Source organism: Dendrobates tinctorius, unplaced genomic scaffold, assembly GCF_039654945.1.
Source record: "Dendrobates tinctorius isolate UK_male_01 unplaced genomic scaffold, ASM3965494v1 ptg000011l, whole genome shotgun sequence".
Taxonomy (NCBI): Eukaryota; Metazoa; Chordata; class Amphibia; order Anura; family Dendrobatidae; genus Dendrobates; species Dendrobates tinctorius.
Window position 1 is genome coordinate 1,192,325 of NW_027361679.1, and position 27,048 is coordinate 1,219,372.

The window sequence follows — 27,048 nt, forward strand, 5'->3', positions numbered from 1 at the left end:
AAGTTTTGGCTTACATTGCTGACTCAGCCTCCAGCTCTTTCGCCTCCTCTTCTGAAGTTTTAAAAAATAAAAGCACTGAGTCGTCATTGGAGGCTCATGGTCATGAACCACACCTTTCCTTGTGTCCTTCACCCCAACCAAAATTGAAGGATGCGGCATGCCACACTACAGATTACTCCATGGAGCTGTTTTCACATACCATGTCTGGGTTATCAAGTCAAATCGTGAATTACCCAGGCCAGGATGAATCTGACATGGAGTGCACTGATGCACAGCCACTGATAGATGATTCTGATGGTACATTCACTCAGAGCACTACATTGTCCTCGCAGAGTACTGAGCCAGAATCTGACCCTGATGAAACTCAGGTGCCCCTTCCCGCATACTATACCACCATACACGGTGACACAGAGGAAGGTGCACATGACATTGAAGAGGAGGTGATGGATGACCCAGTTGTTGACCCAGATTGGCATCCATTGGGGGAAGAGGGTGCCGCTGCCAATAGCTCAGAAGAGGAGGAGGAGCATCCGCAGCGGGCATCGACATCACAACAGCTGTTATCTGGCAGGCCCGGAGCAGTCCAAAAACAGGTTACAAAAACCAAAAGAGTTGCAGGACAGCTTGGCCAGACGGTCAAAATAGCACAAAAATGTCTTCCATAGTAGGAAGAGTGCAGTGTGGCACTTTTTTGAACAAAATCCTAATGATCAGGCTTAGGTTATATGTAACAAGTGCACAAAGACCTTTAGCCGAGGGAAAAATCTGAGAAATTTGAATACCAGTTGCATGCTAAGACATTTAACCACCATGCACTGGCAAGCGTGGACGGACTACCAAAACTCACGTACCACATGTTCAACTGCTCCCAAAGAAGGTAGTCAGCAACACTACATTGCTTCGCGCACTGTAAGCCCACCGGTTAGCACACCACCAGCAGCAAATGTTGAGTTGTCGTCACAAGGGCAATTCAGTCAGGGAATCACACTGTTATTGCAACGAAAGACTGAATCTAGGCCATCAGAAAGAACACCAACTCCATCACCATCATCAACCCTCTCTCAGTCCGCCATGTCCACCGCTAGTTCGACCATATGCAGCTCTCAAGTCCAGCTCACCCTACCAGAGACAATGAGTAGGACAAGAAAGTACTCATCCTCTCATCTGCGTACACTGGGTTTGAACATTGCCAAACTAATCTCGTTAGAGATGATGCCCTATCGGTTGGTTGAAAGCGCAGCTTTCCGTGAACTCATGGCCTACGCAGTACCACGCTATGACCTACTCAGTCGCCACTTCTTTTCTCACAAAGCCATCCCAGCCCTCCACCTTCATGTGATAGACCGCATTGTACATGCACTCAAGCAATCAGTGAGTGGAAAGGTGCACCTCACAACTGATGCATGGTCCAGTAGGCATGGCCAGGGCCGTTACGTGTCCATCACTGCGCACTGGGTTAATGTGGTGGATGCAGGGTCCACAGGGGACAGCTGTGATGGCACAGTGCTGCCTAGCCCACAGTATAGGAAACAGTTGGCTGTAGGCGTTCGACCCTCCTCCTCCTCCTACTCCTCCAGAAGCGAAAGCTCGTCCACAGAACGTAGTCGCACGAGCACTCCATCTGCAGCTGCAAGTGTTGCACGCGAGGTGTCCCCCTATCGATCAGCTAGTGGAAAGCATCAGCAGGCTGTGTTGAAGATGATGTGTTTGGGCGACAGACACACCGCGGAGGTACTGGCCGAGTACTTTCAGCGACAAACTGAGTCATGGCTGGGCAGTCTACATCTTGAGGCAGGCAAGGTAGTTAGTGATAACAGCCGGAATTTTGTGACAGCCATAGCCCTTTCAAAACTCAGACACATGCCTTGCTTGGCTCACACCTTGAACCTGGTGGTGCAGTGCTTCCTCAATAATTATCCGGAGTTAACAGGCCTGCTCCAGAAGGTCCGAAGACTGTTCTCGCACATCCACTGGTCGCCGGTACACTCCATTTGTATGCAGAAGCTGCAGCGATTGCTACACCTTCCCAAGCACCGCCTAATTATCGATGTAGCAACAAGGTGGAACTCCACCCTGCACATGGCTGAGCGGCTGTGCGAAGAGAATGCAGGCTGTAATGCATTTGTGGGAGGAAACACGGGCAGGCACTTTGAGGGCAGAAATGGAGTTGACAGGTGTGCAGTGGTCAAAGCTGAAAGACCTCTGTAAAGTCCTTAAGTGTTTTGAGGAATGCACACGGCTGGTAAGCGCAGACGACGCCATCATAAGCTTGAGCATCCCACTTATGCATCTGCTCATGCAAACTTTGACGCACATTAAGGAGCAGGCGTCTGCAGCCGAGGATGATGAGGAAGAGGAGGAGGGAAGCCTTGATGACAGTCAGCCATTTTCTGCTCCGGGAACTCTCCTGGACGAGGTGGAGGAAAAAGAGGAAGAGGAGGAGGATGATGATGATGGGGATGATTATTTAGGGGAGGAGGATGCTTCTCATGGGGCAAGAGAAAATGTTGGTGTGGCAAGGTCTGGTGCAGGGTTTGTGCATGACTGGAGGGATGTGGATTTGCCAGAAAGTGCTCTTCCACTCAGCACTCGCAGTTTATCATTGACACCGGGAACATTGGCCCACATGTCAGTTTATGCCTTGCAGATCCTAAAAAGGGACCCCCCGCATTGCCAAAATGATGAACGATGATGACTACTGGTTGGCCAGCATCCTGGATCCACGCTATAAAGGCAAATTCCAAAACATCATGCCACAGGAGAACCTTGACCTAATATTGGCTAACAAACAAGCAACTCTGGTAAACCGGTTGGTTGAGGCATTCCCAGCACACAGCAGCGGTGATGGCTCTCACACGAGCCGTAGGGGCCAGGGGCAGCTTGGAAGAGGTGTTGGTGGTGCACACATCAGAAATGGCATTGGAGACAGGAGTTTCATGACCATGTTGTGGACTGATTTTTCAAGTCCCGCTCACACGACTGGTAATACTGCATCGATTGAAAGTGACAGGAGACAGCACTTGTCAACTATGGTTACAAACTACTTCTCATCCCATATAGATGTTCTCCCTCACAGGTCATTCCTATTTGACTATTGGGCCGCTAAACTGGACACCTGGCCTGAATTGGCACAATATGCCTTACAGGAGCTCGCTTGCCCAGCTGCAAGTGTGCTATCGGAAAGAGTCTTCAGTGCTGCTGGATCAATCCTGACAGAAAAAAGGACCCGTCTCTCGACCCAAAATGTGGATGATCTAACCTTCATTAAAATGAACCATGCATGGGTTTCCAAGGATTTTGTCACACCTTACCCTGATGACACATAGGTTGCCAGAAAAATGGCTTTCTTTGGTCCTCCTCTTCCTGTGACTTGACCAATTTCGCCTTTAGCAGCAGGTGAATGTCCCACATGAACATATGCCATTTTGTAAACCTCCCTAACTGGGCTGCCTCCTCCCCTCATGGCCGGGGTCACCACCTAGCGCATGCAACCGTGCGAGTGCCGTTGCCCTGGACAGGTGGGTGGGCCGACTCTTGGGCGCGGGCACTGGCACAGGGTCCCTCACAGTGCAATCAAGTGTCTCTGACGGTGGGGGTGCACACCCGGCGTCAGACACACCGCCGTACTATGAGGGGCCCTGTGCCAGTGCCGTTGCCAACGAGTGGGCCCCCCCCTGCTTGCTCAGGATCACAGCACTTGCAAAGTTGAAATACTTACCTCTCCATGCTCCACTGCCATGACATCTTCCGCGTTTCCTGACAGTGATATTCTGATCAGAGAGCGCAATGACATCACGCCTCTATGCCCAGACTAGTACAGGGATTCCCTAGCGAGGAGACTTATTTGAGGAAACTTATTTAATTGTTTTCAATATTGGGACAGCAATTTTTGGTGAGCACTATACTCTGAAGAATGATATATGGGGCCCACCATACACTGGAGCATTCCAAAGGTGGACATCAAACACTATAGCAGCATTTACAGGGCCCATTAAACACTAGAGCATTAGAAATGGGGCCCATTATATATGGAGCATTATTTGGGCCCATAAGACAGTGCAGCTTCATCCATGGGGACCAACATATACTGTAGCATTATGTGGAGCTCATCATATACTGTTTCAAACATTATATGGGACCAATGATTCTGTATTGAGAAATATATGGGCCTCATTACTCTGTATAGCGCACTATGCGGTGGCCATAACACTGTATGGAGTAATATACTGTCCGTTTTTGGAGCTATTGGAGAATTTTAAATGGATATCAGTCATGAGTAGAGTTGAGCGATACCGTCCGATACTTCAAAGTATCGTATCGGATGGTATCGGCCGATCTTTAAAAAAAGTATCGGTATCGCCGATTCCGATACCGGAAGTCCCATTCAAGTCTATGGGACTTCCGGTATCGGAATAAGAAAAACCCTTTCCTGCCCTTGTACAGCCTCTCTGGGGTCTGTACGGGCCTTTCGGGGGGCTGTGCCGGCCTGCCAGGGGGTCTGTGCAGGCTCCGGTGGTCTGTGCCGGCCTGCCGGTGGTCTGTGCAGGCTCCGGGGGGCTGTGCCGGCCTGCCGGGGGGCTGTGCCGGCCTGCCGGGGGGCTGTGCCGGCCTGCCGGGGGGCTGTGCAGGCTCCGGGGGGCTGTGCCGGCCTGCCGGGGGGCTGTGCCGGCCTGCCGGGGGGCTGTGCCGGCCTGCCGGTGGTCTGTGCAGGCTCCGGGGGTCTGTGCAGGCATCGTCCGATGGGACTACAAGTCCCATCGGGCGATGCCTGCTACCATGACAGTGATTGACACATTAGCCAATGATGGGACAGTAGTAGTCCCATCATCCGGCTAATGTGTTAAATGTAAAAAAAAAAAAAAAAAAAAAAAAATTACATGCTACATACATACAACATGCATACTACATACATGCTACATTCATACTACATACTACATACATGCTACATTCATACTACATAAATACTACATGCAACATACATACTACATATATACTACATGCATGCTACATACATACTGCATGCTACATACATACCACATATATACTACATACATACTACATGCATGCTACATGCATGCTACATGCTACATACATAACACATATATACTACATGCATGCTACATACATACTACATACTACATATATACTACATGCATGCTACATACATACTGCATGCTACATGCATGCTACATACATACTACATACATACTACATATATACTACATGCATGCTACATACATACTACATGCTACATACATACTACATATATACTACATGCATGCTACATACATACTACATGCTACATACATACTACATATATACTACATGCATGCTACATACTACATGCTACATATATACTACATATATACTACATGCATGCTACATACATACTACATGCTACATACATACTACATATATACTACATGCATGCTACATACTACATGCTACATACATACTACATATATACTACATGCATGCTACATACATACTACATGCTACATACATACTACATATATACTACATGCATGCTACATACATACTACATGCTACATACATACTACATATATACTACATGCATGCTACATACTACATGCTACATACATACTACATATATACTACATGCATGCTACATACATACTACATGCATGCTACATACATACTACATGCTACATACATACCACATATATACTACATATATACAATACATTCATACAATACATACATAGACATACAGTACATATAACATAGAGTAACATACTTACCAATACTTGTCACATTGTTCCCCGAAGCCATTGTCTTTTCCGGGATAAATATTAACATAACAAACCACAAAAATACTCACCCACGATCCGAAGCAGTCCACGAGTGTGTCCCACGACGATCTTGGGTAGAGAACTGCAGCATCAGATGATGCTGCCGTTCTCTACGGGCTGCAGGAATCCAATGACGGAAGGTAGGTATCCTTCCGCACTGTATTCCTCCGCCACTTAAAAAAAAAAAGTCCCTAGTCTCACTTTATGCCATTGCTGTGTGGACTGCTTCGGATCGTGGGTGAGTATTTTTGTGGTTTGTTATGTTAATATTTATCCCGGAAAAGACAATGGCTTCGGGGAACAATGTGACAAGTATTGGTAAGTATGTTACTCTATGTTATATGTACTGTATGTCTATGTATGTATTGTATGAATGTATTGTATGTATGTAGTATATATGTGGTATGTATGTAGCATGTAGTATGTATGTAGCATGCATGTAGCATGCATGTAGTATGTATGTAGCATGCATGTAGTATGTATGTAGCATGCATGTAGTATGTATGTAGCATGTATGTAGTATGTATGTAGTATATATGTAGTATGTATGTAGCATGTAGTATGTATGTAGCATGCATGTAGTATATATGTAGTATGTATGTAGCATGCATGTAGTATGTATGTAGTATGTATGTAGCATGCATGTAGTATGTATGTAGCATGCATGTAGTATGTATGTAGTATGTATGTAGCATGTATGTAGTATGTATGTAGTATATATGTAGTATGTATGTAGCATGTAGTATGTATGTAGCATGCATGTAGTATATATGTAGTATGTATGTAGCATGCATGTAGTATGTATGTAGTATGTATGTAGCATGCAGTATGTATGTAGTATGTATGTAGTATAAATGTAGTATGTATGTAGCATGCATGTAGTATGTATGTAGTATGTATGTAGCATGCAGTATGTATGTAGCATGTATGTAGTATGTATGTAGTATATATGTAGTATGTATGTAGCATGCATGTAGTATGTATGTAGTATGTATGTAGCATGCAGTATGTATGTAGTATGTATGTAGTATATATGTAGTATGTATGTAGCATGCATGCAGTATGTATGTAGTATGTATGTAGTATATATGTAGTATGTATGTAGCATGCATGTAGTATGTATGTAGCATGCATGTAGTATGTATGTAGCATGCATGTAGTATGTATGTAGTGTTTTTTTTTTTTTTTTTTTTTTTTAACATTTAACACATTAGCCGGATGATGGGACTACTACTGTCCCATCATTGGCTAATGTGTCAATCACTGTCATGGTAGCAGGCATCGCCAAATGGGACTTGTAGTCCCATCGGACGATGCTTGCACAGACCCCCGGACATCAGCACAGCCCCCCGGCAGGCCGGCACAGCCCCCCGGCAGGCCGGTACAGACCCCCACAGGGTGCACAGACCACCGGCAGGCCGGCACAGCCCCCCGGCAGGCCGGTACAGACCCCGGGCAGTCCACACAGCCCCCCGGCAGGCCGGCACAGCCCCCCGGCAGGCCGGCAGAGACCCCCGGAAGGCCCGAAATGACGGCGCATCATGATGCGCACACACCGCGCATCATGATGACGTCAGGCCGTCAATCAACTGAACTTCCGATTCCGATGCCGAATTCCGATATTGAAAAAATATCGGAAGTCGGTATCGGAATTCCGATACAGCAAGTATCGGCCGATACCCGATACTTGCGGTATCGGAATGCTCAACACTAGTCATGAGATGTAAAAAGTGAAGTATTTTTCATTGTACTATGCCGCTATTTCTCTGCGGTATCGGAGTATCATGAGTTGTGGTATGTGTTAAAGGGGCACTCTTTGGCCCAGGGCACATGAAAACCTGGAGCCAACCCTACTCCCCCACAAATTTAGCCAAATAACCCCCATTTTTCAGTGCGTAACTAATATTATGAAGTAAATTAAGGTTGAAAAGCTTCAGTAATCAGAATTGATGTTTTTGGCATTCAAAAGGGCACTGTAGGTGTGTTTCCTGTCCTCCACTCCCTGCCGACTTTGCTTCCCCATTGACTTGCATTGGGTTTTGTGTTTCAGTCGGCCTTCGACTTTTCACGATAATCGGCAGATTTCGTTCGACCCGACTTTTGCGAAAGTCGGGTTTCACGAAACCCGGCTCGACCCGAAAAAAGGCAAAGTCGCTCATCTCTATTCATAACGTCTTTCATAAATCTTAGTTGAAAAGGTTTATGGAGCCAGTCGTTCGCATGGCAGCGCCCCCTGACCCTGTACTGGTTAAGGGTAATTTGGAGTATGAGGTAGAGAAGATTTTGGATTCTCTTCTGGCTAGACGGAGGCTTCAGTACTTGGTCAAGTGGAAGGGTTATGGCCAGGAGGATAATTCTTGGGTATCTGCTTCTGACATCCATGCCAAGAGATTGATTCTTGCCTTTCACCGGGCCCATCCTGATCGGCCTGGTGGCGTGGATGAAGGTTCCATGACCCCTCCTCAAGGGGGGGTACTGTTGTGAACTCCCTTGCTCGGATTTCTGAGCAGAAGCTTGCTCTGCTCCCTCTGGTGGTTACTGAGAGTAGTGGAGCTGGCCAGGTGGATGGAGGTTCTCCACCTGATGATGATAATTGGGAATCTGGGATTGCTGGCTAGGAGCATATAATGGAGCTGGCTGCTCTTGAAGGTTGCTGGTGATTTTTTCCTCTGTGTGCATTTGGAGCTCTTTTGTCCCCTGCCTGATCTGCATATTCAGCTAAGTGATTCTTTTGCTAATCCTTTGCATCTAATCTGGTTGTGTCTTTTTTTTGCTTTCTGTTTTGCTGTTAGGGTTCAGTGTCTTCTGGTGGCTTAGCTTGTTCCTGCCATCCTCCTCGTTGACCCATTCATAACACAGGTGTATAAGAGACCGGACACTGCACATCACGACGCATTCAGCTCCGGATTGAGAAAGTGTAGGGAGCGCTGCTCCCGAAATAGGGTCAGAATTTGGGGATTTATTAGTTAAGGTGGGGTCTACCATCCTAAACAGCTCAAATCCAGCTAAACCAACAGTCCTTCTAAGGACTAATTCCTGGGGTATATAGGTTCCAGTGTTAGGCAGGCAGGATAGTGTATGTCGCTGTATACACATCAGTGCAAGGCCTGCAGGCACTGTATGTGTGTATATACATATCATTGCATACATCAAGAGGACCCGGTGTGCTGCTTCTGCTGCTGCTACCTGTGGGATATATTGGCTGTATATACCTAGCCCCAGGTCTAATTGGCTTTGAACATTTTTTGGGCTAGGGCTAATAGAGCTTTTTTATTGTAAAGCAATCCAAAGCCCTTTTTTTCCTCCCCTTGTTTTTTTCGACACTGCACAATACAGCCAGGTCCTTTTTCTAGCACAGCATGAAAATCCAGCAATTTTAAAGGGGTCCCAAACATCCATTTTGAGTGTGAAGAGAAATATATATTTTTTATGTGGTACGGTTGAGTATTTTTTTGTTTGCGTGTCTTACCCAATTTTTTGACACTATTTTGCTGAACCCCCCAAAAAATACAGACAGGCCACATATTTTACAGCGTGGTATATCTGTGACACGCCTCATCCATCCATCTGCTCTTAAATTAATTTTTTTTGCTGTCTGACACTGTACTTATATACAGCACTATTTAGCCAAAAAAATTTTTTAAAAAACAGGCCACGCATTTTTCGGTGTGGTATCTGTGTGCCAGCTCATATCTGTGTGTGCTCAAAGTTTGGCCAGTTTACGGTTGTTTTCTTTTTTTGTCTGGGGTGTCACTGGACTTATATACAGCAGTATTTACCCCCAAAAAAATGTAAACAAAAAAAAAAATTGTCGTAGTGGTATCTCCGTGGCGGCTCATATCTGTGCGTGCTCAAAGTTTGGCCAGTTTACGTCTGTTTTCTTTTTTGGTCTGGGGTGTAACTGGACTTACATACAGCAGTATCTAGCCACAATTTTTAAAAAAAAAAACAAAAAAGTGGTAGTGGTATCTGCCTGCCAGCTCATAGCTGTGCATGCTCAAAGTTTGGCCAGTTTAGGCTTTTTTCTTTTTTGGTCCTGGTTGCAACTGGACTTATATACAGCATTATTTAGCAAACTATTTAAAAACAGGCCACACATTTTTCAGTGTGGTATCTGCGTGCCAGCTCATATCTGTGTGTACTCAAAGTTTGGTCAGTTTTCTTTTTTGGTATGGGGTGTCACTGGACTTATATACAGCAATATTTACCCCCCAAAATTTTTTAAAAAAATTGTTGTAGTGGTATCTCCGTGACAGCTCATATCTGTGCGTGCTCAAAGTTTGGTCAGTGTATGGCTGTTTTCTTTTTGGTCTGGAGTGTAACTGGACTTATATACAGCAGTATTTAGCCACAAAATTTTTAAAAAAAAACAAAAAAAAGTGATAGTGGTATATGCGTGAAGCTCATATCTGTGTGTGCTCAAAGTTTGGCCAGTTTAGGCCTGTTATCTGTTTTGGTCTTGGTTGTCACTGGACTCATATACAACATTATTTAGCAAACTATTAAAAAAATACAGGCCACACATTTTCCGGTGTGGTGTCTGCGTGCAGCTCATATCTGTGTGTGCTCAAAGTTTGGCCAGTTTATGGCTGTTTTCTTTTTTGGTCCGGGGTGTAACTGGATTTATATACAGCAGTATTTAGCCACAAATTAAAAAAAAAAAAAAAAGTGGGAGTGGCATGCCAGTTAATATCTGTGTCTGCTCAAATTGTGACCAGTTTAGGCCGGTTTCCTTTTTTGGTCCTGGGTGTCACTGGACTTAGATACAGCATTATTTAGCAAACTATTAAAAAAAATACAGGCCACACATTTTTTTTGAGTGGTATCTGCGTGCCAGCTCATATCTGTGTGTGCTAAAATTGTGGCCAGTTGAGGCCGGTTTTCTTTTTTGGTCCTTGGTGTCACTGGACTTATATACAGCAGTATTTAGCACAAAAAAAGTATAAAAAAAGGCCAAAATTTTTGGTTGTGGTATCTCCCTAACAGGCCTCATTTATCCTTGCCAAAAATGAGTCCATTTTAGGCCTATACATTGTATTTTATTTGCAGTCTGCTATAGTACTTATTAAATCTGATAAGGCAAAACACATTTTAACCTAAAGTACAGATAGGTAAAAGTGTGGTTTTCCAGCACACGTATCACATACAAGTTGCCTCCCAAATCACCCTTTTGTATTGAACATGTCTAATATTCTAGTCCATTTACAATGGGCAAGGCACGTGGCAAGGGACAGAGAAGTGGACGTGATGGTGATGGTGCAGGCCGAGGACGTGGGAAAGCTGAAACTGGGCCACCAAAAACACCCACATCTTCTAGCTGGAGCTTAGTGTCCAAAGTCCTAGGGGACCATGGCAAGACAGCACTATGGAAGCCCAAGCAGTGTGTAAAGGTTGTTAGTTGGATAGAGGATAATACTTCCAGTTACTTATTCACCACCACCAGCAACCTGTCTTCAACACGTTCAAGTCACAGTTGCCGTGAATCGGGGCCACATATTTCTTACCCTGATCTATCCTTCCTCCAACCATGCTGAGTGCCCTGAGACAACTGATCCTACACTCAAACACTCCAAAGAGCTGTTCACTTTTCCATTTGGAGATTCATGCCTCTCGCCCGGTCCACTTGAAGCGGGGCAAGATGATATTCCATGTAGCGATGCACAAATCTTTGAGCAGCCACGGTCACAAGAGGTGGACGATGATGAGACACAATTGCCTGAAAGTTAGGAGTAGGCCCAGGGTGGGGAAGTGGAAGATGAGGTGATAGATGATGTACTATCATACCCAACCTGGCAGGAGAACATGCACAGCGAGGACAGCAGCACACAAGGAGAAGTAGGTGATGCACCACTTCGGGTAGGAAGAAGGTATGAAGAAGCAGTGTGGTGGCTGAAGACAGAAGGTGTGCAACCGTTCCCCATAACACCAACCTGGCGGAAGTTGCCAGTCCAACTGTTAGGTCTTCCTGAGTCTGGTTATTTTTTAAAGACTTTGCCGATAACCCCAAACAGGCCATTTGTAACAGCTGTCATGCCAGCATCAGCAGGGGTAGCAAAACTACCAGCCTTACCACCACCAGCATGATCAGGCACATGGCAGCAAAGCACCCGACTTTGTGGGCGTAACCCCAGGCTCCAGGAACAGTATCTGCGGGTGATACCACTGCTTCTTTCACTGTTGTGCGTGCAAGCCCATCCCCTGTCCACGGTGCATGCAAAGATGCCTCCTGTCCTGCACCTGCCGTTACCAAAAGTCAAATACCAGCATCTTCAAGCACGTCCAGGTCCTTGTCCCAGTGCAGCCTTCAGTTGTCCATACCTTATTCATTGGAACGTAAGCTTAAATACGCAGCCAATGCCCCACAGGCCACAGTACTCAATTCTCATATTTCTTGTCTGCTTGCACTCAAATTGTTGCCTTTTGGACTCATGGAGACAGAAGTTTTCTGCAACCTGATGGCTGTGGCCATCCCAAGGTACTCGGTCCCCAGCCACCACTATTTCTCCCACTGTGCCGTCCTGGCATTACACAAGCACATGTCCCACAACATTATCAAGTTTTCTAAAAAGCTATCTGGAGCTGCTGGATCTGCTGGTTAAAGTACGCTGCCTGTATGCACATTTTAGAAAGTCAGCTACAGCTTCAGCAGCGATTGCAGATTCCGGCTCACCGACTGGTGTGTGATGTCCCCACATGTTGGAATGCTACACTCCATATGTTGGAAAGGATTTGTGAGCAGAAGCAGGCAGTTATTGAATACCAGTGTAGCACCCCTGAGGCTTCAGTCGCCACAGAGGTACTGCACCTTCTCCTAAGGTGTAGTGCCCCACCATCCAGGTAAGGTGGGAACTCTTGACCACGCTCCACACCTGCATTCCACACACAGGATAGTTCAGTGGGGCCACCTAACAGCTTTAGGCTGGTGGTTAGCAGAGCACCCCTTGTGGAACCCTGCTTCGTAACACAAGATGTGCTGGGAGGCGGGTGGAGTGAGATGATATAAAAGAGTGGGAAGAGTGAGAGGAGAGAGGTTAGTAGGTTGGTTGGTGGTTAGTTGGAGAAGAGAGAAGATGGGTGTCTGAAGGACGTGCTGCAGCAGGTCCCAGTGATCTGGGCTGCTGGCACAAGAAAGACCAGAGAAAGAGACTGATAAGATTGATAACCTAACTTTCCATAAGAAAGATAGAACAGATCGGAACGAAGGAGAATAGAAGGACAATGGGAAGCTGGTTGAAGAAAGATAGAGAACCCTTCCAGTCCAGAGAGCGCAAAGGCCGGGGCCCGGTCCCAGAGGTTGATTAGATCTTTATGTCCGGCAACAGACACCGGAGGAGTAGTGAGTCACTAACGCCTTGCTCCCATCATAGACTTGGGACACAACAGCAACTGAATAGAGAGCCGGGACGCAGTGAGGAGTCCCCGAAGCAGGCTACAGCTGTCTGTCATACAAGTAAAGACTAGGAACACCTAGAGAGAGGCATTCCAGGGTAACTAAGTACTGGAGTGCTTCGCACCTAAAGTCGCATTGGAGGAGTCGTTCAGAAAGGTACATGTTGGCGGAGTGTGGAAGGGAGAATCCTATCCTGCCTGGAGGTTGGCTGGAGCCCTGACCTGGAGAACACAGTACGGAGGCAAGCAGTTGTGTGAACTGCAAACAGTGAGTAAAGCTTTGGAACCGCATACTCTGGTGTCCTCCAGTTATTCCCGCACCGCTACACCTGGGTAACAACATCTATACCATTCTGCGCCTCTCCTCATCCATTGCACCTACACTGCCCTTGGACTACAGCTCCACCTGTAGGGAGCTACACCATCTTTGCTGCACCACACCATCAGTCCCAACGGATCTGCATGCAGCATTGGCTCAACATCTTACTTGCTGAACACCACGGGTGGCGTCACAAACTATCCAAATAAACTATTATACCATTAACATCACCGCCATTGATATTGGGCGCCCAGGGCCACGGACCGGGTCACCGCTGCTGTGACTCATTCCCGCCTTGACACCGGCCCGGTACCGAGTACCCCGCTGCCCTGGGTGCGTGAAGGCGACCCACCAGCATCAACAAGGCCGTTGTGTTTCAGGTTTGACACCACACATAAGACCTCAGGAGTGGACATGGATGTCAGACATATGTAACATCCTCCAAAACTTTTAGGAGTCCAACAAGATGGTGAGCAGTGATGACGCCATAATTAGTGTCACTATCCCACTCATCTGCATTCAGAAAAGCTCTCTTCTCACAATGAAAGAGGATGCATTGCAGTTGGTGCACGAGGACATGGATCAAGAAACCATACAGGGTGATTACACACAGCCCAGTCTCATGTCATCCCAACGTGGATTGGTTGACAATGAGGAAGAGGAGGAGGAGGAAGAACAGGAGCTACTTTCATGCGCTATAGACGGGACTACAACCACAACTGTCATACCGTCTGTTCAGCGTGGATGGCCTGAGGGCAGAGAAGAAGAGGAGGAGGAGGGGGATACGTTGGTCAGTTGTCCTTTGGAGAGGCTTGCCTGTTACCAGTCTGGCATGCATGGCTGACTTTACGTTGCCCTGCCTTTCCCGTGACCCTCGTATTGTCAAAATATTTGGTAACAGTCATTACTGGCTAGTGACACTTTTAGACCCATGCTACAAGGATAACTTTGTATCTCTTTTTCCAGAGGCAGACAGGTGTACCAAAATGGTGCAGTACCATATGGCCATCGTTGCAGAGTTATTAAAGAAATTCACTTCTCAAAACACAGGCGGCAGAGATAACATTTCGCTGGCCAACCAAGCAGGACAGGCGATACAGACAGAAGTCCACTCCAGCAGAGGAAGGGGAACACTGGCAAAGTTCTGGGACAGTTTTAAAAGACCCTCCCATCACCCATGCACTGAGGTGCAGGGTAATCTCACCAGAAATGCAATGTTTTCTAACATGCTGAGGGAGTACCTTGCTGACTGTACCAACGTCCTCCGTGATTCCTCTGTGCCTCTTAACTATTGGGTATCCAAGCTGGACATGTGGCATGATCTAGCTCTCTATGCCTTGGAAGACCTGGCCTGCCCTGCCGCTAGCGTTTTGTCCGAGCAGGTTTTTAGTGCTGCTGGTGGCATTATCACATATAAGCGAATTCGCCTTTCTACGGAAAATGCAGACACGCTGACAAGGGATGGATAGGGCCTGACTTTACGACACCACCAAATGATGACAGCGAAGCATAAACTCCAATGTACTGTTTTTTCTAAGGTGTATTCACATGCACCTCTTCACAACCAAACATGGATATATGCTTCATGTTTTTTGCTATTTGGTGTCCTCCTCCTCCTTCTCCTCATCCTCACCATCCATCACCACATCAGGGTGAATGTATTCAATCATGCTCCGGTCACTCTATGTTTTTGCAAGGGTGTTAAGATGGCCGCCACCAAAATTTAAAAAATATTTACACCCCAAGGGGTGTAAGTGTATGGGCATTTCAAGTCTAGGAGACCCGCTCCTTTAAATTGGGCCTATTTTTTAATCTGGCCTTCCTCCAAGTCTCATCATCCACCGCCACTAGATCCAAAGGGTTTACATGTCCCGTGCAGCTACAGCCAGTGTCAAATTTGTAACAAGGGTGGATGTTTAGGCTGTGCGTCAAATACTTGTTCTGCCAAAGGTTGAGCTGTACCTCACAGGGGAAATGTTTGCCAGCCCATATGTGGTACCCCAGAGGCTCAATCGCCACAGAGGTACTGCACCTCCTCCTGAGGTGTGGTACCCCACCATCCAGGTAGGTTGGAGGCCTATGACCACGCTCCAACACCAGCATCCCACACAACACAGTAGTTCAGCAAAGCCAAATTGCGGCTCCCTGCTTGGAGTGTAGTAGAGCACCTTTGGTGGCTCCCTGCTTGGAACACAAAACGTGCTGGGAGGCAGGTGGAGTTAGAATACATAAAAGAGCGGGAAGGGTTAGAATTTGAGATCAGGCAGTCGGTGAGTCACTCAGAGAGGAGTGAGGAGAGGAGATCCCTGAGAGAGGGATGGAGGAAGGAGATGCTGCAGCAGATCTCAGTGACCTGGGTCTGCTGGCATGGGAACGGAAAGAAGAAGAAAGACATTGAACTGAAACCTGATCTTCCATAAGAAGGAAAGACTAGTATGGAATGCAGGAGTAAACGGGAACAGAGGACGTGGGTTAGAGGAAGAACTCTGCCTAGAAGTTTTAAGCGTAAGGCCGGGGCCCGGTCCCCGAGGTTGTATGGATACTAATGGTCCTACAGCAGACACCGGTGGAGTAGTGGGCTGTAAATGCACAACTCCCATCTAAGACTTGGGGGCACAACAGCAACTTGGATAGTGAGCCGGGACTCAGGAGTAAGGGGTCCCAGAAGCAGGCTACAGCTGTCTGCCATACAAGTAGAGTTCTTGGGAACATCTGTCAGGAGGCACTCCAGTGTAACCCAGTACTGGGAGTACTTCACACTTAAAGGCGCAGTAAGAGGAGACGTTCAGAAAGGCACATGTTGGCGGAGCGTTGGAAGGGAGCATTCAATCTGGCCTGGAGGTTGATTGAGTCTCTGACCTGGAGGACACAGCATGGGCACCTGTGTGTACTACAGACTGTGAGTAAAGCTTTGGAACTACAAGCCTGGTGTCCTCCATTGATTCTTGCACCAACACACCCAGCAACGCTACATCTGGGTACCAGTTTCTACACCGCTTGTGCCTCTCCTCTACCCCTACATCTACACTGTCCTGGGGCTACAGCTCCACCTGTGTGGAGCTTCACCATCTTGGCTGCAACACACCACCAGTCCCAGAGGATCTGCACGCAGCGTCGGCTCAACATCTCACTTGCCGAACACCACAGGTGGCGTCACAAACTATTCCATTAACTACATTCCACCATTCAACTTCCCCTGTTAACTGGGCACCCTGTGCCACGGACCGGGTCACCGCTGCTGCGAGACATCCCGCCGACGCCGGCTCAGTACTGAGTACCCCACGGCCCTGGGAGGGCGACCCACATACACTAAGTGTATGGGCATTCCAAGTGTAGGAGACCCGCTCTTTTAAATTGGGCATAGTTATAAATCAGGTCTTCCTCCATTCTCATCATCCGCCACCACTAGATCACCAGCGTTAACGTGTTCCATGCTGCTACAGCCAGGGTCGAATTCCAAACAAGGGTGGGTAGTTTTGCTGGGCGTAAAAGACTTGTTATGGAAAAGGTTGAGGTGTACCCCACAAGGGAAAATGTTTGACAGCCAACACACTTCGTGTATGGGCATTCCAAATCTAGGAGACATGCTCCTTTTTAATGGGACATTTTTTGTTAATAGGCCTTCCTACATGATTCTTCCAAGGGGGGATTGGGGTTTTTTGGGTACATATGACTTGGTAGCAGGGCAGGCCTTGCAGTCTATGCATAAGAAAACAGAAAGGGAGTACAAAATGAATAATGTGAAGTGGATTTTCCTGTGCCCATCCAGTATGTCATTTCAAAGGCATATTGGGGTGCAGATAACTTGGCAGCAGGGCAGGCCTTGCAGACAATGCATTAGAAAATAGTTTGGGATTATGAAATGAATAATGTGAGGTGGATTTTCCGGTGGGTATCCAGTACGTGGCTTGAAAAGCTTATTGGGGTGCATGTAACTTTGGGGCTGGCCAGGTCTTGCATTCAATGCAACATTTTTTCAGGAAGCCCTCCTGTACCTCTCCTGAAAGGGGTATTGTGGTGCGTCGTAATTCTTGGCAGCCCATCCTCTCACTGCATAGGCAGTAACAGTTTAGGAGACCCACTGATTAATAATGGCCCTTTAAGAAGATTAATGCCGCCTGATGCCCCTGTAAAAATAGGCTCTGTGACTTTAAGAGTCCCTCCTTCATAAATGAAACAAGATTATACACCACATGGCCAGCTAGGGTTGTTAAATGTTACAATGACATTTCCCAGTGAATGCATTTGTATTGGCTGAAAGCAATGTTAAAGTTGAAATACACTTAAAAAACGCTGTGTCTGAACATAGCCCAAGTGCGGGAGGAACATTTTGGTCTGGGGTTAATTATTTTGCCTTATATGAAAGTCATTAACATATTTCCCAGCAAAATCCATTTTGGTTTCGTTTTGGTATGTATTTTGGTGCACCGGTAAAAATAGCATGAAACTCTGAAAAATTGTTTAAAGCTGACAACTAGGAGTCAGGAATGCTTCCAGGGGCGATTCCCATGATGTTCCAGTGTCATTTGAGCAGTGTTTCTATCATTTTCAGACTTTTTTAGACCTTTAAAGGACCCCCGGGGTGGATCACCGCAAAAAATGCTCGGGTCTTCCATAGACTTACATTGGGCTCGTTGTTCTGTCCGAGTACCCGAGTATTACAATTTGTTCGACCTGAGCAACGAGCACCTGAGCATTTTAGTGCTTGCCCATCACTAGTAATAATGTCTAGGTTCTAATGGGAAGAGCAGTTGTCACAAAAAACTACACAGGGAAGATATTGAAACAGCAAATTTTAACATAACAGAAACCTATCAAAAATTAACATAAAATAACAACATTGAACTAGTTCTCTAAATGACAATTGTCTTTCACCCTTTACAAGTGGTCATTTACACTGGGGATATGCATTATATGCACAATGGAGGTTCTACGATTTACAAACTTTTCTCGGTCAGAGACTTGGATTTGATATTTCCAATTTGCAGATCCTTGTTTCATAGTTTATCCGAATATATATATATATATACATATATGTATATATACAGTGTGTGTATATATATATATATATATATATATATATATACTAGCTGAAGAGCCTGGTGCTGCCCGGGCATAGTAACTAACTACGGTTAGTTATAACAAATTATAATGATTATATCTATATATATGTAAAGCTGAGTGTAGAGCCCCGCCCACTCCGCATAGCCACATTTACTATAATATCCCACATCATCCTGTCAGCCAGAGCCACTGGACTACTACCCCTAATATCCCACATCGTCCCGTCAGCCAGAGTCACCGCACTACTACCCTTAATATTCCACATCATCCCGTCAGAGCCACTTGACTGCTACCCCTAATATCCCACATCATCCCGTCAGCCAGGGCCACCAGACAACTACCACTAATATCCCACATCATCACGTCACAGACGCCGGACTACTCCCCTTAATATTCCACATCATCCCGTCAGCCAGAGCCACCAGACTACAACCACTAATATCTCACATCATCCCGTCAGCCAGAACCACTGGACTACTACCACTAATATCTCACATCATCCCGTCAGCCAGAACCACTGGACTACTACCACTAATATCCCACATCATCCCGTCAGCCAAAGCTACCGGACTACTACCACTAATATCCCACATCATTCCGTCAGCCAGAGCCACCGGACTACTACTTCTAATATCCCACATCATCCCGTCAGCCTGGGGCCAGAGCCAGAGCGCTGAGTGGAACGGTCCTAACTTCCATACCGGGGATCCCTTTAAGAGAGGCCTGGGATCAGAACCAGAGCGCTGAGTGGATTTGTCCTGACTTCCATACCAATGATCCCTTTAATAGAAGCCTGGGGTGAGAATCAGAGCGCTGAGGGATTTACCCTAACTTCCATACCGAAGATGCCTTTAAGAGAGGCGGGGGGTCAGTACCAAAGCGCAGAGTGGATTTGCCCTCACTTCCATACCGGGGATCCCTTTAAGAGAGACTGGGATCAGATCCAGAGTGCTGAGTGGATTTGCCATGACTTGCATACCAATGATCCCTTTAATAGAACCCTTGGGTCAGAATCAGAGCGTTGAGGGATTTGAGCTAACTTCCATACAGGAGATCCCTTTAAGAGAGCCTGGGGTGAGAACCAAAGCGCTGGATGTATTTGCCCTGACTTCCATACTGGAGATCCCATTAAGAAAGGCCTGGGGTCAGTGCCAAAGCGCAGAGTGGATTTTCCCTAACTTCCATACCAATGATCCCTTTAAGAGACCCTGGGGTCAGAACCACAGAGCTGAGTGGAAAGGTCCTAACTTTCATACCAGGGATCCCTTTAAGAGAGGCCTGGGGTCAGAACCAAAGCGCTGGATGGATTTACCCTGACTTCCACACCGTCCTTTTAAGAAAGGCCTGGGGTCAGTACCAAAGCGCAGAGTGGTGTTTGCCCTAACGTCCATACCAATAATCCCTTTAAGAGACCCTGGGGTCAGAACCACAGAGCTGAGTGGAACGGTCATAACTTCCATACCAGGGATCCCTTTAAGAGAGGCCTGGGGGTCAAAACCGAAGCCCTGGATGTATTTGCTCTGACTTCCATACCAATGATCCCTTTAAGAGGGAAGATGTTCCTACGGGATGGAGGATGTGTCATAGGGATATGGGCAGGGAGGGGTGGATTCATTTCTATCATGTGCTCTCTGCTCCTTTCAGGGGGGCAGACAAAGGCTGGGAGCTTATGTTCCCGAAGATGCTAGATTTCTCCCACCATGTCAGTGTCTGCTGAGGTGTTGTCAAGTGGGAAAACTTGCTCATAGCAACCAATCACAGCTCAGCTACTTTTAACCAGCTCTGGTGAAATGAGAGATGCTTAGTGATTGGTTGCAAGGAAAACTGTTGCTCATAGCAACCAATCACAGCTCAGCTTCTTTTGAACAGCTCTGGTAAAATGAAAGATGCTTCGTGATTTATTGGTGATACACAGATACATACATACATTCACTTTTATATATAGAGATATATATATACGGATGTATGTATTCTAATTTCTTAGAATCTCTTAGAAGTAACTAAACAGATATGCAGTATATACTGTATATGAAAATGATAATTTACCTTTATCCCATTATAATCCCATATCTACTGTATATATTAAATATAAAATGAACAGTCATAGTATTACTTTACAGGGAAGGGGGATTATCAAAAAAGCAAATTCAATAAAAGATAAAATAACATTTTGTTATAAATAGATTAAAAAACAGTTGAGCTCACCTTGATATAGACCAGTGCTGTATATTTTCTTCTCCTCTTCTTTCTGTCGAAATACTGAACAAAGACATAATTTTAGAAATTTTTTTTTTAATAAAAATTACCATTTCATGCCAATGCATTGAAACATGTGTGTATACTGTAGTGTACTGGACTTTGGCCTGTTGACACTATCTGCTTCTATCACCCTAACCTTTTAGTAAAATAAACTTGTCACCACCTTTATGCATCCCCCTCTAAGGGTATCTTAACCCCTTTAGGCAATTTTTCACTTTAGATTTTTCCTTCACTTCTTCCAAGGGCAATAACATTTTTATTTTTCTATTGATGTACCCATATGATGGCTTGTTTTTGTGTAATACCGCTCTGTCAAAAATTAAGGGACCACTGAAAAATTTTCATTTTGTCTGAATGTTCTCTTTATAGGTATATTTTTGAGTAAAATGTAAATTGCTCTTTTATTCTATAAACTACTGACAACATGCCTCTGAATTTCCAAGCACTAAATTTTGTATTTGTTTTCAGAAAATGATAAAATGGTCAAAATAACAAAAAATGCAGTGCTTGCAGACCTCAAATAATGCTAAGAAAACAAGATCATAATCATTTAGAAACAACAATACTAATGTTTTACCTCAGGAAGAGTTCAGAAATCAATATTTTGTGGAATAAGCATGATTTTTAATCACAGCTTTCATGCGTCTTGGCATGCTTTCCACCAGTCTTTCACACTGCTTTTGGGTGACCTTATGCCACTTCTGGTATGAAAATTTAAGCAGTTCTTCTTTGTTTGATGGCTTGTGACTATCCATCTTCCTCTTGATTACATTCCAGAGGTTTTCATTGGGGTTTAAGTCTGGAGATTGGGCTGGCCATGACAGGAATTTGATGTTGTGGTTGTTAGCATACTCGCTTGGAGAGGCAAGACTCCAGGAGTGGACCCTCTGGACCGTGGCACCGAGGGGCCCCCGGGTGAGCAACCAGGTGGAGCCAACCTCTATACAGGGACTGTTAGGAGCAGGCCCAGGGGTTCGGATGCCACGGCAGCCGGTGCCAAGAGGAGCGGCTCGGAAAGGACTGGAGTATGACTGGGTAAGGTACTAGGAGCACGAAGACAGCGTAGGGCTTGGGTGGCGGGACCGGAGTAGGACAGCAGGAGATAGACACGGAGAGCCGGACGGAGCAGGAGCACAGGACCGGAGTAGGATAACAGGAATCAGGCACGGGCAGCAGGATGGAGCAGGGCTCAGGACCAGAGTAGATAGCAGGAATCAGGCACGGGCAGTAGGACGGAGCAGGACTGCAGGAAGAGAGCAAAAGGAACAGGTGAACAATGAGCACAGGACAAAGGGCAGGGGAGTCTAGCGTGCTGGAATGAACATGACGATCAGGCACCTCCATTACAGGAGGTCGGCCTGAAATACCTAGGGACCGACCCCCATTGGTCCGGCGGTGCCTCCGGGTCAGGGCACCGCTGGAGCATAAGAAGATGCAGGGAGATGCGGCCTACGGCGCATGCTCAAGGCATGTAGTGACATCGCAGGCCGCGGGCTGGTCAGAGGAGGACGCCGCGGCTGATGGGAGGAGACAGGCTGCGGCGCGGGAGCGAGCAGGTGAGTATCTGAGGGCGCGACGGGGGCCGTGACAGTGGTCCTTCATCCACACATTGATGTGACCTAGAGGTGTGGCATGGCGCATTGTCCTGCTGGAAAAACCAGTCCTCACAGTTGGGGAACATTGCCTGAGCAGAAAGAATCAACTGTTTTTCCAGGATAGCCTTGTATGCGGCTTGATTCATATGTCCTTCGCATATTGGGGTGCAGATAACTTGTCAGCAGGGCAGGCCTTGCAGACAATGCATAAGAAAATAGTTTGGGATTACGAAATGAATAATGTGAGGTGGATTTTCCGGTGGGTATCCAGTACGTGGCTTGAAAAGCTTATTGGGGTGCATGTAACTTTGGGGCTGGCCAGGTCTTGCATTCAATGCAACATTTTTTCAGGAAGCCCTACTGTACCTCTCCTGAAAGGGGTATTGTGGTGCGTCGTAATTCTTGGCAGCCCATCCTCTCACTGCATAGGCAGTAACAGTTTAGGAGACCCACTGATTAATAATGGCCCTTTAAGAAGATTAATGCCGCCTGATGCCCCTGTAAAAATAGGCTCTGTGACTTTAAGAGTCCCTCCTTCATAAATGAAACAAGATTATACACCACATGGCCAGCTAGGGTTGTTAAATGTTACAATGACATTTCCCAGTGAATGCATTTGTATTGGCTGAAAGCAATGTTAAAGTTGAAATACACTTCAAAAACGCTGTGTCTGAACATAGCCCAAGTGCGGGAGGAACATTTTGGTCTGGGGTTAATTATTTTGCCTTATATGAAAGTCATTAACATGGAAAGGATGTACCTTAACATATTTCCCAGCAAAATCCATTTTGGTTTCGTTTTGGTATGTTTTTTGGTGCACCGGTAAAAATAGCATGAAACTCTGAAAAATTGTTTAAAGCTGACAACTAGGAGTTAGGAATGCTTCCAGGGGCGATTCCCATGATGTTCCAGTGTCATTTGAGCAGTGTTTCTATCATTTTCAGACTTTTTTAGACCTTTAAAGGACCCCCGGGGTGGATCACCGCAAAAAATGCTCGGGTCTTCCATAGACTTACATTGGGCTCGTTGTTCTGTCCGAGTACCCGAGTATTACAATTTGTTCGACCTGAGCAACGAGCACCTGAGCATTTTAGTGCTTGCCCATCACTAGTAATAATGTGTAGGTTCTAATGGGAAGAGCAGTTGTCACAAAAAACTACACAGGGAAGATATTGAAACAGCAAATTTTAACATAACAGAAACCTATCAAAAATTAACATAAAATAACAACATTGAACTAGTTCGCTAAATGACAATTGTCTTTCACCCTTTACAAGTGGTCATTTACACTGGGGATATGCATTATATGCACAATGGAGGTTCTACGATTTACAAACTTTTCTCGGTCAGAGACTTGGATTTGATATTTCCTATTTGCAGATCCTTGTTTCATAGTTTATCCGAATATATATATATATATATATATACATATATGTATATATACATATACAGTGTGTGTGTATATATATATATATATATATATATATATATATACTAGCTGAAGAGCCTGGTGCTGCCCGGGCATAGTAACTAACTACGGTTAGTTATAACAAATTATAATGATTATATCTATATATATATGTAAAGCTGAGTGTAGAGCCCCGCCCACTCCGCATAGCCACATTTACTATAATATCCCACATCATCCCGTCAGCCAGAGCCACTGGACTACTACCCCTAATATCCCACATCGTCCCGTCAGCCAGAGTCACCGCACTACTACCCTTAATATTCCACATCATCCCGTCAGAGCCACTTGACTGCTACCCCTAATATCCCACATCATCCCGTCAGCCAGGGCCACCAGACAACTACCACTAATATCCCACATCATCACGTCACAGACGCCGGACTACTCCCCTTAATATTCCACATCATCCCGTCAGCCAGAGCTACCAGACTACAACCACTAATATCTCACATCATCCCGTCAGCCAGAACCACTGGACTACTACCACTAATATCTCACATCATCCCGTCAGCCAGAACCACTGGACTACTACCACTAATATCCCACATCATCCCGTCAGCCAAAGCTACCGGACTACTACCACTAATATCCCACATCATTCCGTCAGCCAGAGCCACCGGACTACTACTTCTAATATCCCACATCATCCCGTCAGCCTGGGGCCAGAGCCAGAGCGCTGAGTGGAACGGTCCTAACTTCCATACAGGGGATCCCTTTAAGAGAGGCCTGGGATCAGAACCAGAGCGCTGAGTGGATTTGTCCTGACTTCCATACCAATGATCCCTTTAATAGAAGCCTGGGGTGAGAATCAGAGCGCTGAGGGATTTACCCTAACTTCCATACCGAAGATGCCTTTAAGAGAGGCCGGGGGTCAGTACCAAAGCGCAGAGTGGATTTGCCCTCACTTCCATACCGGGGATCCCTTTAAGAGAGACTGGGATAAGATCCAGAGTGCTGAGTGGATTTGCCATGACTTGCATACCAATGATCCCTTTAATAGAACCCTTGGGTCAGAATCAGAGCGTTGAGGGATTTGAGCTAACTTCCATACAGGAGATCCCTTTAAGAGAGCCTGGGGTGAGAACCAAAGCGCTGGATGTATTTGCCCTGACTTCCATACTGGAGATCCCATTAAGAAAGGCCTGGGGTCAGTGCCAAAGCGCAGAGTGGATTTTCCCTAACTTCCATACCAATGATCCCTTTAAGAGACCCTGGGGTCAGAACCACAGAGCTGAGTGGAAAGGTCCTAACTTTCATACCAGGGATCCCTTTAAGAGAGGCCTGGGGTCAGAACCAAAGCGCTGGATGGATTTACCCTGACTTCCACACCGTCCTTTTAAGAAAGGCCTGGGGTCAGTACCAAAGCGCAGAGTGGTGTTTGCCCTAACGTCCATACCAATAATCCCTTTAAGAGACCCTGGGGTCAGAACCACAGAGCTGAGTGGAACGGTCATAACTTCCATACCAGGGATCCCTTTAAGAGAGGCCTGGGGGTCAAAACCGAAGCCCTGGATGTATTTGCTCTGACTTCCATACCAATGATCCCTTTAAGAGGGAAGATGTTCCTACGGGATGGAGGATGTGTCATAGGGATATGGGCAGGGAGGGGTGGATTCATTTCTATCATGTGCTCTCTGCTCCTTTCAGGGGGCAGACAAAGGCTGGGAGCTTATGTTCCCGAAGATGCTAGATTTCTCCCACCATGTCAGTGTCTGCTGAGGTGTTGTCAAGTGGGAAAACTTGCTCATAGCAACCAATCACAGCTCAGCTACTTTTAACCAGCTCTGGTGAAATGAGAGATGCTTAGTGATTGGTTGCAAGGAAAACTGTTGCTCATAGCAACCAATCACAGCTCAGCTTCTTTTGAACAGCTCTGGTAAAATGAAAGATGCTTCGTGATTTATTGGTGATACACAGATACATACATACATTCACTTTTATATATAGAGATATATATATACGGATGTATGTATTCTAATTTCTTAGAATCTCTTAGAAGTAACTAAACAGATATGCAGTATATACTGTATATGAAAATGATAATTTACCTTTATCCCATTATAATCCCATATCTACTGTATATATTAAATATAAAATGAACAGTCATAGTATTACTTTACAGGGAAGGGGGATTATCAAAAAAGCAAATTCAATAAAAGATAAAATAACATTTTGTTATAAATAGATTAAAAAACAGTTGAGCTCACCTTGATATAGACCAGTGCTGTATATTTTCTTCTCCTCTTCTTTCTGTCGAAATACTGAACAAAGACATAATTTTAGAAATATTTTTTTTTAATAAAAATTACCATTTCATGCCAATGCATTGAAACATGTGTGTATACTGTAGTGTACTGGACTTTGGCCTGTTGACACTATCTGCTTCTATCACCCTAACCTTTTAGTAAAATAAACTTGTCACCACCTTTATGCATCCCCCTCTAAGGGTATCTTAACCCCTTTAGGCAATTTTTCACTTTAGATTTTTCCTTCACTTCTTCCAAGGGCAATAACATTTTTATTTTTCTATTGATGTACCCATATGATGGCTTGTTTTTGTGTAATACCGCTCTGTCAAAAATTAAGGGACCACTGAAAAATTTTCATTTTGTCTGAATGTTCTCTTTATAGGTATATTTTTGAGTAAAGTGTAAATTGCTCTTTTATTCTATAAACTACTGACAACATGCCTCTGAATTTCCAAGCACTAAATTTTGTATTTATTTTCAGAAAATGATAAAATGGTCAAAATAACAAAAAATGCAGTGCTTGCAGACCTCAAATAATGCTAAGAAAACAAGATCATAATCATTTAGAAACAACAATACTAATGTTTTACCTCAGGAAGAGTTCAGAAATCAATATTTTGTGGAATAAGCATGATTTTTAATCACAGCTTTCATGCTTCTTGGCATGCTTTCCACCAGTCTTTCACACTGCTTTTGGGTGACCTTATGCCACTTCTGGTATGAAAATTTAAGCAGTTCTTCTTTGTTTGATGGCTTGTGACTATCCATCTTCCTCTTGATTACATTCCAGAGGTTTTCATTGGGGTTTAAGTCTGGAGATTGGGCTGGCCATGACAGGAATTTGATGTTGTGGTTGTTAGCATACTCGCTTGGAGAGGCAAGACTCCAG

The 27,048-nt window shown here is 45.5% G+C and overlaps 1 protein-coding gene across 2 annotated transcripts in view; it reads right to left on the bottom strand.

The window, feature by feature from the left end:
* The window catches only part of BANK1 (B cell scaffold protein with ankyrin repeats 1), a 1,011,739-nt gene that overhangs the window by 83,630 nt on the left and 901,061 nt on the right, over positions 1 to 27,048 (bottom strand). For both annotated transcript variants that reach the window (XM_073589285.1, XM_073589294.1), the window contains 2 exons: positions 26,118 to 26,171; positions 20,791 to 20,844 (listed from right to left, as the gene is read on the bottom strand). In XM_073589285.1, coding sequence (XP_073445386.1) covers positions 20,791 to 20,844; positions 26,118 to 26,171 — 108 coding nt within the window. The remainder of the gene's footprint in view (positions 1 to 20,790; positions 20,845 to 26,117; positions 26,172 to 27,048) is intronic.